Source organism: Lates calcarifer, linkage group LG23, assembly GCF_001640805.2.
Source record: "Lates calcarifer isolate ASB-BC8 linkage group LG23, TLL_Latcal_v3, whole genome shotgun sequence".
Lineage (NCBI taxonomy): Eukaryota > Metazoa > Chordata > Actinopteri > Centropomidae > Lates > Lates calcarifer.
The window spans coordinates 17,045,433-17,059,401 of record NC_066855.1 but is presented as its reverse complement, the minus strand read 5'-3'; the positions used below and the strand labels follow the sequence as shown (position 1 = coordinate 17,059,401).

Sequence of the window (13,969 nt, the reverse complement as noted above, 5' to 3'; positions counted from 1 at the left end):
CAGAATTAACTTTAGAAAACAACTTACTCATTTTCCCAACATTTTACACAACAAATGAATGAATCAAAAGAACATCTAAAGCGAGCTCATGAAGAGGTACCCACACCCACAGCAACATCCTCCATGCTTTGATGAGAAACATCTGCCAAATGGGATTTACATCACACAAACTGACAATCTGTCCCCGTTCCCACATGCATTTGCTTATTTTCTAGTCAGAAAAAGGCCTCGGTCTTTCAGGCTGGTGGCTGCACATTACCAACTGCAGTGTGTAATTGTAACATCCTGCTGCCAGACATTTTGGCAACGCTGCAAAGCCTGACTCATGGCTTTGGTAACTCCCTAATGCAGCCCCCCCACCCGGACCACAGCGCGCCACAGACATCTAGTTCCACGTCTGTCCATCCCCGCCTCGCAGAGTTCCCAGACACAGCGAAGATGGAGAGGAAACCGTGGAAATAGAGGTCAGGTGGTTCATCTGTGTCTGAGTGTTTTTACAGAGAGAGTGTGAAAGATAGAGGGGAGGAGGACGGAGAGGCTCTGCATACCAGATCTACCCTCCCTAGAAAATGTAATATAGGTTGCTAGAAGAAAAGGGAACCAAAAATAATTGTGGGTATGAGTTCCAAAAAAGAAAAAAAAAAAAAATCATGGTTCCTTTATCGGCTGACTGTCATGTGTCCAAAACAAATCACTGACCCCGTGATCTGAGAGTTTTTTCTGTTTGCTAAAATTACAGAGGAGGTGTTTGCACACAGCTGCTATCTGACTGTGTATTCTCACTATGGCTGCACCGGTTTAAAAAAGAAACAGGCAGTAATGACAAACATAAATTCAATACTGACACTCTTCCCCTTTTGCTGCTCCTGTTTCCTGTTGGATGTTGTCACCAACAAAGTTTTGGGGACACTTTTCATTCAGTGAAACTATGTTTGTAGATAAATTTCACATTTTGCATGTCTAGCGTACCTGCTGTGCATAAATACAGTAGCAATCAACTGGAATAAATAATAGGGAAGATTACTATTTCTACTCTCTATTTCCCTCTGATTAGGGTTAGTTTTATATTATACAGTCATTTGGAGTTTCATAGAAGTTTACAGGAGGAAATTATACAAAATGATGGGACCTATAGAGTGAAATCGTACCAAAGCTTTAGTGAAAGAATCACCAATCCACTAAGGTAAAATCACAGTTTCATTTTATGCAGATTTTAAAAAGGTCAAAATCAGAGTCAGAAATTGCACTATAAAGGTCTCCCCTTCCTCCCGTCACACATTGTAAAAATATGACCCACTATTCCAGAAGACTGGATCAGTTAGGTTGAATTTGTTCCACATACAAAGTACATTTGAAATATTCCCTGATTTACAATGTGTCTTTGGTTTCTTGTGTCTTCCTTCCATCTCAGACCTGCAGTATGTTGTCACTGATGATTCATGAGAGGCTACAGTAAACCTCACTGAACTTAGACCCTTCACTGTCACGGCTCAGAGAGGAGTCCAGGTGTGGTGGATGAACGAGCAGATTCCTAGAGACAAGTCCTTGGTGACGGTCTAGAAATCCAAACATAGAGAAAAGGCCACTGACGTCCTTGTTCTTGTTGTTGTGGAGACGTCCTGAATCACAAATGTCCACCTCAGTCACAACGTTCCATCCAAGCTAATGATTCACATTAAAGGCACTGAAAATCCTGTAGAGCCTACACAGTGTTTTTATCATCAGTGTAGCACCTCGTTTAACAGAGTACACTTATGTGCTAAAGAGATATAAGACCAAAGAAAAAATAAGCTAAGTCCCTTAAAGTAAACACAATTTCAGGTTCAAATATTTATCCCATTGAGCTTTATAGCCACATTCAGTGAGGGTTCTTTAGCCTCCACAGTAAATCACACACAGACAGACATATAGACAGACTCAGAGAAAGAACATAATGTGAGTAAATGTCAGAATAGACCTTGGCCACTGCCAGCAGTGCTCTAACCATCTATTTAGGGTGGGGAGACAGGATATTTTAAGCAAGTGGCCAACTCAGCTGCAGTCTTGTCCTTCCTCAACTCACTGTACCACACAGTAACAAGTCCACTTTAATTCAACCAGAGACTGATTGTACGATAGTACAAGTGCAGTGAACATGGTTTGGGTGACTTGCAGATCATAAGAAGTCTAGTCTGAAACTGAGATAAACTGGGGTGGGGGTGATTCTCAGCAGCATAAATAAAAATCAATAAAAAAATTTGCTGTGGAAATTAACAAGAATAAATTAACATTAAACAAAAAACACCAAATATGAAAAGACTGTGTACAGCTCCTGAATCAGTTACATTAGTGTTAATATTGAATTTCACTTTAGACCAGCCGGTTTGCAGCCATTTTAGCCAGTGGTTTGTTGACAGTGCAGGAGATATTGTCATTGTCAGAGATTCCCAATATCTCTGACTCTGAATTAAAATACAAGGGTTGATATAAAAAATTTCCTATTCAGCTGCTCAACAATACATTGCAGCAGTGCTTCAACCTACATAATAAAACATAATGTTGATGAGCCGTTGCTCAGCAGATAAAATGTTTACTGTTTTAGTGTCTTAGTTTAGTGTATTACCATGCTAACATTAGCTTATCTTTTGCAAAAGATGGGCCTAATGGGAATGTTGTGAGTTTTGTAGGTCTTTGGTCATAAAGGTGTTTGACCTGATGGTGGCGCTAGTTCAAAAGTTGATAGAATAATCTCTGGGGACCTTGATACAACATTTAATGGCAATGTGTTGGATTGTTTTCATAATATTTCAGTCCAGACCAAAGGAGTTGACACTAGAAACAGTGGTCTTCTTACAGCCACACTGATACCATAGCTAAATCTATTTAACCTACAAATCACCAAACCATGCTTTCTGGAATAATGAAATGGTTTCTTTTTGCTAAATAAAATTAAATCTGCTTCTTGAACAACACAGCAGTTGTCATTTAAAAATAAGAATCCTTATTTTGTTCATAAAAAGAAAACCTCTGCTACATTTTTTGTTCTGCTCAGTTCAAAGAGTCATTTATAAAAAAAAAAAAAAAAAAAGGCAGGGTTGGCTGTGTTTGGACTTCCAGTCTCTTCATGATCATGCTGGTAACTTGTGTGCAGACAGGCTGACGTCATTCAGCCGACCTCAAATCACGTGTGCATGTATAGTTGTATGAGGCCCGCCTGGTGCAGCTGCTGCCACAAAGTCATTTCCATATGCAGGTCGTGGTTTATGAAGAAGCCCACTGGGTGGTAGCTGCTGTCGTAGTAGTGGTCAGAGTAGCTCTTATAGTCTGGGGTCATGAAGCCGTATGCATTCACCTTCATCAACAAACACAAAAGACACAGTTAGGCAGAGTATAAAACTAACTGATATATAACAAACTAAACAGAGATGTCAGTCTAAGAGCTCCTTTATCTCATGTTTTGACTTGATGCCTTCAGCTTGATTTATTTTCTAACATATTTTCTTTTCCACTCCAAAAAGGTTGAAAAGCAGGTTTTGACAGTGATGACATGTTCTGAAACTGTGGGAATCTGTAGGTGGTCTGATAAATAAATCATAAAGCTGGCACAGCAAAGTACAATTTTTTTTTTTTTTTCTTACAGAACTGCATCTCTACAACCTGCACCTAATCAAGGCCACACAATAACAAACATACAGTACGTGCTCGTACAAGGCCGACGGCTCAGAGTCAAAACATTCTCACGCTATCAGGCAAGTGCAGCCTTGTCTCACAGCAGATTAACAGCTGAATGGCAGTAATTCACAGCAGAGTAAAGATGAACGTTACCTGGTCGCAGGTGTGCAGCGCAGCCAGCAACATCACAGCTCCCGTTGACGGACGATAAATGTCCTTATATTTGGTTTTTAGAGCGCTAGACCGGAGGAATCTGAAAAGAACAGAAATATGTGGCGTCAGTGGTTTCAGGGGCACTGAAGGGGAAAGCTGATGTCAAAGTTGCACAAATAAATACACCACATGGCCGTGTTTTGGGAGCTCTCCTCCCACACAGCCTCTGCTCTTTCTTTAATCTCATTTCCAGCTATTTCAAGTGTGATCCCTGGTTCTGTCAACCTGGTAATTCCCCTCACCTGTTTCTGAGATAACGGACGAAATCGGGGTGATACATCTTCAGCTTCTCTGCTGACACGTCCTCTCCAAAGTACTTGGATGGACTGTGGAGAAAATACAGCATTTAGTACAAGAAGAATGACACAATCCACTAACAAGTACAAAGATGATCAGAAACTAACACTGGTGAAATTCTTATTTTAAAGACAAATGGCACCATCATTGAACATTGCTTACTCTTTGGCTCGCTCAGGCCCTCTCTCTACTTGAGTGTGTGTCGCTGCAGCCTTCATCAGCAGGTAATCCCGATCATGATCAGGCAGAAAGACATATCCGTGTTTCCTGTTGAGGAGCAGCGGAGAGAGTGATCTGACTGAACCTTTCACGTCACGAGTTTATCCCGAGGAAGACACTTCTTTTGTTTTTGTCCTGACCTTAGACTGAGGCGGTCCTTTATACCCGAGTCCCGCGTAGCTCCTCATGGAGTTCATCAGTGTGTTGGTGGAGAAAGTGTAGTGGGTGGTCCGAGACCCCACATCCTGCTCAAAGCCCTTAATGATCGCCCCATTGGTCCTGAAGGACACAAGTGTCCACAAACAGATGAAAGATGCACAAACACATGAACACTAACGTATGGTTTTTGTTAATCATTCTTTAAAGCACACACCAGTCTAACTGAACGACTGTTTGTTATTCATTAAATTTAATTGCTAAAACTGCCCTAGACCAGAGTCAGTCTGAGATATGAGAGAACTAAGCATCTGCTCTCCAACTGCAAACAAACTGAAAACTCTCGTTAGGTTCCTGTGTTTATACTGTTGTCAGAAATGAACCATTAACCAGAATCTACCTGAAGACATAGTGATGACTGTCTATCTCCTTCCCTTTCTTTGATTCCTTCAGTATCCCTCCATTGCCCACCACAGCACAGCGGATACACTTTGATTTATCGCTGCGATCCCTCCAGTCGTCCAACATCTGCCAGTTAGCAGAGGAGTTGAGGACTGAGAGAGTCTCCACCAGTGCTGTCGACACAGAAGAACAGACGTAATCTCAATGTGATTCATTTAACACAATGGTTTTTCACAAAAATCCTTCAGTAGTGGAGAAAAGATTTATTTGCTGAACCACTGATTTTTTGTGCCTATGTAATTGCATCTGCCCACAGATTCCACTTACTTTACTCTGAAAGAAAGAAAACCCCTCTGGGTACGTGTGTGGGCACAGAACAGGAATTTTACACTCAACATGATAAGTATGTTGACTGTGATGAGGCCCATGCTTCCTCAGTCAGTATATGGAATGCAAATTTTAGATAACAAAACATACAGAGCATGCAGCTTCAGAGGCTCCTCACTGTTTAACCATAAGTTCTAATATGAATGTATTTTGAATTATATTTGCATTAAAAAACACATATTGTATGCAGGGATGAACTCAAGTCCAGCTAATCTTTTTCAGTGAATTATTACATAGATGTATATATACTGTATATAAACTGTCACCGACAAAGTCACATTAGCAGAATATCTGGTGAACAAAGTTTGTATTTTCATGTGAAATCCTGACAATAACAAACGGCTTTTAGCTAATAAATGTAGTGGAAAACTGCCATAGGGTCCCACGTAGTCAGGGGCCCTGAAGGACCCAGGTTTTTAAAATTCACCTGTAACACCTGGAATGTTACACTTGACATTATGCTTACATGGTGCATATTCCTAAATAATAATTTATCACCACAAACTAACACAGGTTGGATATAATGAAGCTGCTGTGTACTGCTGGCCTTGTGCATCCTGACAGGTACATGCAGTACATAACACACAGGTGTTGGGGGTCAACAGAGACCCCGATGGGAGGGACTGTACACTTTAAGTGATTTCTAGACTCATTAACGCTGACAAGAAAAATATATTTTTCCCAGTGCTTCATCAGGGAAATATGCATTTAGCCAAAGACTTCAATACACACACAGTTAGTGAGGTGAAAAAAATATGTGAAACAAAATACAACAAAACTCACTTTTGTAATCGATCCCTCCCCAGCCGTGTGCTCCTGGGTACTTCCTCAGGCGCTGGTGTTGTTCAGGAGTTACATGTTTGGCCCACTGCAGCACTGGAATATTTTTCAGAAACTGTCCCCCGAAGTCAGTTTTTGCAACTTGACTTCTGATGCTGTCCGGGCAGTCCTGTGAGGAGCAGATAACACCGCCTTGTTATTATCAGACCACATACACAAACTCTTATCTCCACCCTCTGCGACTCAGTAACAGCATGCTGTATGTCCCACATGATCATTGCAAATGCAGCATCATTAGTTCCACTTGGGAGGCTGCATAACCTCAATATTAACCTCCAGACTCTCACTGGAGGCAATTATCTAGTAATTACATGGCTAAAAAAGAACAATGCTAACAACAGGAGGGAAGCTGGTGGTTTCATCCAAAGAAAGATCATTATGAAATTTACATGGACACACCAAATGCCTGACGATGAAACCACATGCAGGGAGACAAGCAAGCATGAAAAGCAAACACATGAACGTATGGCTAGCACTGAGCCCATTAGCAACCTCATCCACTTAACTGTGTTATCTGCCCTGGTTCTCTGTGGAATCAATTATCAGTATCAGTCTGTGCAATCTCTCCTTCTGCCTAGACTGCAGCTTAACCACGCTGATACTTCAAAAGCTGTTTCAAACATAAAATAATAATAATAAATCAGTGCGTGCATGGTGGGAAATTCACATGAAAACAATTGTGATTCACCATATGGAGGGATTATTTCATTAATCTCTAACAAAAACCCATGATCTGTCCCATGAGACATTCAAATGTTTTCATTTTATCTCGTGCTCTCTCGCTCTCCCTCTGCGTTTCCTTCAGCGGACCATCTGACATTGCAACATGTGTTGATGGGGAATACAGGAGAGGGAGAAACACAGTCAGGCTCTGGGAGACATGACCTTATTTTCAATTACACATTTAGTGGGAAAACAGACCCACCCTGTACAACTACAGCAGACGCCCTCTGACAGCATCTCGAGCCTGATGAAAACCAGAAGTTCTGATGCTCCCCAGATGATAAACCAGAACATGTGACACACATTACAAGTTTACAAGGAATAAACAACTTTTACTATCTGTTGCTTTGTGCTTTACACACAATGTCTTTCAACCATACTGGATATTCACATTCTCACTTACTCTGCTGATTCTTTTAGCCATTATTTGATAAACAATGAGGTTTGTGATGCGCCATATTTTTTTTCTTATTGTCAATAAATCCCATGAAAATACTAAAACTTTCAATTAATTGATTCTATTAACACGTTTTGTGTGTGAAGTCTCATATATCTTATTCCTCTGTGGCATAGAGCTCCACTGTTGCCTAGAAACTATTAAGAACACATCAGTGAGCCACAGTCTTACACTGGGTGACATGTTCCTTCATCACCAAGACTACACACACACACACACACACACACACACACATTTATTTTGACTCACTCCCAACACACCCAGTCCTGCTGCTCCAAATACTCATCAGAGCAGTAAATATGGATTCATCCGCTGATGAAAATAGTCCCCAACAAATGCTCAATTTACTCCTCTTTGACTGTTTGAGTAACATTTGTTAAAAACTACAGTTACCAGCTGTTTTAGGGATTTACTGGCCCCCGGCCTGTTGCCCACTTTGCCCGGTTGGTAACCCAGCTTTGGTTTTGTCTCAGGTGTTTGTCTAACCGACAGCCCAAAGATCAAATAAATAGTGAGTTCTTTCATTTGAGAGACTGGAAGCAGTAAGTGTTACTGGATAAAGAATATATATAATATAATTTGATAGGTGCTACAGTTTAGTCACAAACATTCTTCACATACAGACTTTAATTTTCAGAGGGGTGCACAGACAGATGAATCCAAACAAGCAGATTGTGTGCAGTAAAAGAGAACTCACTGTTTGTGGAGTGATGTCTTCACTCATGTAAGCATCTCCGATGAAGGGAGGCTCTGTTGGTCTGGTTGCCTGCGTGGACTGCTGAGGCTGCAGTGCGGGGCCTTTGGTACTGGTCCTGGTTACACCCACACCATCATAGCTGGACTTTGAGACATCCAGGACTTTCAACTCTGCCAGTTTTGGCTGCTCAGCAGTTGTGGATGTTTGAGTCTTTAAAGTTGGAGTGTGTGTGGCTCGTGTGTGTCCGTGCAGAACTGTTTCAGAGGAGAGCTCTGGGTGAAAGGTGGATGCAGGGGGCGGTTGGCTCCACTGGTCACTGTTGCTCTTTCTGTCAAGAGGCTCCTCGGAGTCTCGTGAGCCGCTGTGGAAGACGGAACAACATCTGGCGGTGAGCCCGGCAGGTCACTGCTGGAAATAAATCATCTGAAACCATTCCTCTCTCAACATGCTCTCATGTGGTGAGCTGCACATTCTTAAAGGAATGTACAATAAATGTGTAGCTGGAACCAGCAGTCAGTTAGCTTAGCTTAGCTTAGCTTAAAGACTGAAAATAGGGAAAACAGCTAGTCTGGCTCTGTCAGGGTTAAAGCTCACTAATTAATATGTTGTATCTCATGTAAAATTTGTTGAGATAATGACAGGTTCATTAGTGAGGTAGAGGTGCTGTGTGTGGACTTCATCACTTTGTCCTGGTCCTTATGCTAAGCTAAGCTAACAGACAGCTTTTATCATCCAACTCTAGACAAGAAACAAAATAGCTTGATTTCCCAAAATACTGAGCTATTGGTTTAAATAAATTGTTTTCATTATATTATAATATATACATTTCAAAACAGATGGTGTCACATATCACAGAAATACATCTGTCCCCTACGAACAATAAGTAAGGAAAAAGTGTTCTTCATTTCTTTTTTTCTTTTTTTTTAGCTAAATCTGTTTACCTTCTCTTCTTTTGTTGTCTTGTTCCATAGTTGAATATGCATTTGTTTTCTGCATGAGGTATTTTTCTGTGTTTTGTTAAGAGGAAGTGGACACCATGTCTTCTTAGAAACGGTGTCTCTGTTATTCTGGATAATCCACAAAACACGGTGTCAACAGTTTGATAAAACTGCTGCTTCATTATGACCATTTGCAAGAACTATCTCTGTAGAAAAAGTTTTACTCTGGTTGACTAAGCCTTTAATCAATTTTATTACTTTCCACAACACATTAATAACAAATGAGACACTGGGAGGATCTGAGGTGTATGGTGTAATATAAGTTGCTCTATGATTCAGTTTCATGTTGTGTAAACTTGGACACTTGTGATCATTTCGTGTCTCTCTGGGATCATTTTATGTCTTGTGTCTGAGCTCTTTGACTTTCCAACAACAAATACTGTCACTTCATACAGAGGCTCAGTGGCAACATCCTGTTGCATGTGGTGAGTAACATAATTTCTGTTTACAGGCCGACACAAAAGGAAGCAGCAGTGTCAGGTAAACACGGTGCTCTTTGCCTCGATTATTACTAGCCTGACAAACCAGATATTGCTGGTGTCGCTCTCAGCTGTAAGTAAACCTCGTAAAGCCTGATAACGAGCCACAAATGTCATGAAGCATCTGAATGAAAGTGTAACTGGAACTTGTTAACGCTGAACAAAGATTAACGGTTCAAACTGCAGAGAAAGCAGGAAGTCAGCGAAACTGCTGCATTTAGTTTTATGTGTCACTCAGGAAGAGTTTGTAGAAAGGAGGAGAGGAGGATAAAATAAACTGGAATTAAAGTACATGGATTCAATTCTGTTGCTAAACATATGCATACTGTTCTCCTGCTTAAAATAACAACCCTTCCCATATTTATTCAGGTCTGATTCTTCCTCTGATTTCTGTTTGACTGCATGTCAGAACCAGTCGTCTTACAGTCTGCATCGCATGAATGCAAAGCTGCCCCTTCAATTTGAAAATATTCATTTGATTTGAAAAGAAAAGAAAAAATGATTTTATTTTCTAAATGCAAAAGGCTCCAAAATCCATTCAAACATATGAGGTATCCTACATCAAAAAGGAGCTAAAAAGGAGGAGGATATTCACATGGTTGCTTTTACCCAGGCATTCAGATTAAAGAACAGCTTTTAAAATGAAAGACCTGTGAGTTCCCCCCTGCCCAAACTTACTATTTAGTGTCTGAAACAGACCTTTGAAAAACAGCCATCTTTTCCATTTCTTCCCCCACCTCTCCCCCCGACTTAATGCATCTTATCTGGACCTGCTGGCTTTTAAAGCTGGAGTGCTGCCCGTTAATAACAAAGCTTACATTTCACATACGTGTGCAAGAGACCACCTCCAGTGAAATAACTCCGGGGGTCTTTTTTCATTAGTGCAGCCTGAGCGCTGTGTGGCTCCTTTGTTAAAACCACAATGATACAACTAGAGGGGGAATAAGTGCTGGTTACAAAAAAACCCATGGAACTTTTCATACCACTCATGATCTCAGAGTTTAACCCTTCAACCTCGTCCCATTTTACTGACCTGACCTGGACTCTGTAACTGGATAAAACTCCCCGACGCCTTTGCTGTCTTAGATTTAGGAAGTGTTAAACACGTGGATGCCATATACAGGACAGTCAGAAAGTATGTGGACAGTGACAGTTTGTTTTGTCGTGCTGACTCTGTGCTGAATCACTGAATTTAAAAGAAATAATGATTGTGTGGTTTACGTTCTCTCAGCTTTACTTTGAGGCTGTTTACATCACAATACAAACTATAGCCCTTTTTATACAGTCACAAAATCTTATATGACATAAAATTTAAGTAAGTGGAAAAGTTAACAGATGTAATAGGTCACTATACCAATTCTGCGTGTCAAAGTCCATTTATAACTCTCAGCGAGTACTCAGCTATGAAAACTGCTGTATAAGGTCTGCTATGGTTCTGGACAAGTTTTGTCAAACCTGAGAAAATTACTCATCAACCCCTGTCTCTCAGTTTAGAGCGGAGATTACAAGTTTTAACTGAAGGTCTGCATTACAAAATGGAAACATGGAGGTTTACCAGACAAGGGGAGCGTAATGTCTTGCTCATGTCATATAAGAGTTACCATGACTACAAGTTTCCAGTTTCTAAATGGTGGTCACATCTGTGACATTATGTCTGACTTGGTGCTAAATAGCACAGACGTGCATGGAAAGGCAAATAAACATGATGCCCACTGTGACAAAGCTTGTAAAATTTGGATTTTAGCATTTTTGACTTGGAACAGTATTTTTACAGTGTGGTACTGCTACATACATTCAAGTAAGAGATATGAGTACCTCTTCTGCTTTTAAATGAAGTAATGTTTGGTGTCAGTTCCTCATTGAAGTCTTCAATGTCACTTTGTACATGTTCAGTGGTCACCAACACTGCAGCCACTTCCACTTCCTGCTTCTTTTGTGGGATCACTGTTTTACTGAATTATCGCAAAACTAAAGGAAGATATATTTTTTTAAAATGTCTCCAAGACCACTGATGGTCTTAGTAAATGTGAATGTCTTTTTCATATCCATCGTGCCAGAGAGCAACAATGGGGATCGCATCATTCACTTACCTGCCCGTCCCCTTTGTGAGGCCTTGCGAAGGCTTCGGAGGAGGCGAGGACCCGGACTGAGTCACCAGGTTCCCACACAGGATGTAGACACACAGCAGGAAGATGATGGTCAGCATGCCAGCAACCAGCCTCCTCTGGAGCGCCATCCCCCCGTCACGGAGCATGTGGCCACGGCCGGCAGGCTGTTCGTGCTCGCCCTGCCCTCCGCTCCGCCCGAAGGAACATGAGGAGGCGGAGGACGGAGGCCGAGGAGGCAGACGAGGCAGACGAGGATGCTGTCCCGCTCAGGACAGTTTTCTGTCTGTTTCCCGGTCGACCAGAGGAGGGAAGGCGGGGTGTCGTGATGGTGGGGGATTTAATATGCCCACAACAGGATCTGGGCTCCACTCTGGGCTTCTCTCAACACAACTACAGTGGGAGGGAGACAGAGAGAGAGAGAGAGAGAGTTGGAACAAGGGCAAAGACTCAGGGGTGGGGGTGGGGAGGGGGAGAATAGAAGGGGAAACTTTATCTTTCGGCATCAACAGTCCCAAATAATCCCTTTTTAATGAAGCCTTTGCTCATGCCACTGAACACAAAGGTGCTGGGTCACAATCTTCATATCCTTTAACATCCTATTCTTATTTATCTCTCCTCTGCTCTCACTATTCTTGCATGATATGAAAGAAGAAACAAAAGTATTGACACACAACTGAATAGAGAAGAGTCACAGCTGAACAGGCAACAGTTTGGCTGATCTCAAGCTGACAGAAGTGAAAAAAAAAAAAAACCCTAGTGTCGGCTGCAGCTGGTGGCCAACAACAAACGCAGGAAGTCACAAATTCTATCTCACAGGAAACTGATTGACTCCACCTTCTAAGGTCAAGTAAATGTTGGTGAGACAGTAGAGCTAAACTAAAGACATTAACATACACACTGAGCACCTCCCCTTCTCTGCTTCTCACTTCTTTGTAAGCAGTGTAATAAACATAGCCTGAGGAGAGGCACTGAAGTCTGCTCTCTAAACTTCTCTTAGGTCAAGCCTTGAGCTGCTTTCTCAAACCCAATCAATACTCAGGGGTAATAATTTAATAAGAGGGTGGATCAGGAAAGTAACAACAGCACTGATGACAATGTGACTGACACAGTTTCCCAGGCTTGGGTGAGTGGGTACTCTGGCTGAGGCTAAGTGGGGAATGGAAAAAATGCGTTGCAGTGATCCAGTGATAAACTCAGCCCCCATGTCTCTGATAACAGACATAACAGGAAAACTGAGGGAATTTGTATGTTTCTAGTGAAGTAAAACCCTCAGTGTGCAGCTCCAGCAGATTTCTGCTTCGTATAAATAAATGTCTTGGTGATTAAAGTGACTGAATGATCTCAAATGAGATTCACAGAGGGTCAGAAATATAAGAGGAGGAAACAAAACACACACGCATCAGACTGTGACAAATCATGACTCAATCTCTCTTCCTTTAGTCAGAGGACTCTACTCTCTCGTCTGTTTCCCGTCTAAAGAACCAGAAAACTCTTTCAAATACGACGCAGAAACTTCAGATAAAGAAAAAGGAGTAAGCTCTCACCATTAGGACACCATCGGTGTTCTGTGGTCTCAGTCTTTCCTTCATGATGGTGGTAATATCAACATATTCCTCTAAGTTAGGAGAGCTCTGCTGCTCATCTGGTGTGGAGTGACTGCACTGCCAGCCTCAGCACTGTATGGGCGGGACCATTGTGAAATGAGCAACAGCTGCTGGCAATTGGTCAACCCCCTCAACTCCAGAGCATGAGTGGAGGGGGCGGGGGGGAGCGGGAGAGAGAGAGAGAGAGAAAGAGAAAGAAGGCCACTCCAGGCAGCAGGCAGTAAAGTTAGACATGAGCAGGCAGCTCTGAGGATCTCTGCTATGATCACAATGTGTGGAGACCCCGAATCACAACACAATGACAGACAGGAGGCAGAAAATACACACACACACACACACACACACACACACACACACACACGTACGTATGTAAGCACATACACGCAGAAACTGTGAGGGGGGCAAGTGGCAACATGCAACCTGAACTTCTACCAGGCAGCTGTCAGGAAGACACTTCACTCACCCCACTTCCATCCATCTATCCAGCCCCGCAGCAGCCAGTTACTCTGCTGGGCCCTCCAAGCCAAGTGAGAGTCAATAGTCGGTGTGCTTCTCCAGGTTTGGTTTCCTCTGTGAAAAGAAAGGAAATACGCTGAAAGGGGAGACACGTTTCAGCACACACCACCAGTCGCTTTAGCAGTCCAGAGGAAGTGAGCTAGCTGGAGGGTGAGGAAGAGAAAGGGGGGGGGGAGGGAGGACAAGAAGTGGGTCAACTCTGGACATTATTCCAGATGTATA

The 13,969-nt window shown here is 42.1% G+C and overlaps 1 protein-coding gene across 1 annotated transcript; it reads right to left on the bottom strand.

The window, feature by feature from the left end:
- Positions 1–1,184: 1,184 nt before the first annotated feature.
- Positions 1,185–13,855, bottom strand: st6galnac (ST6 (alpha-N-acetyl-neuraminyl-2,3-beta-galactosyl-1,3)-N-acetylgalactosaminide alpha-2,6-sialyltransferase). The gene is given in 12 exon segments (XM_018666610.2): positions 1,185–3,331; positions 3,805–3,904; positions 4,107–4,190; positions 4,324–4,418; positions 4,420–4,428; positions 4,521–4,659; positions 4,937–5,111; positions 6,109–6,274; positions 8,043–8,403; positions 11,610–12,017; positions 13,172–13,303; positions 13,695–13,855. Coding segments are annotated over 10 exon segments (1,464 nt in total). The 5' UTR covers positions 11,774–12,017; positions 13,172–13,303; positions 13,695–13,855; the 3' UTR covers positions 1,185–3,160.
- Between the last annotated feature and the right edge of the window lie 114 nt (positions 13,856–13,969).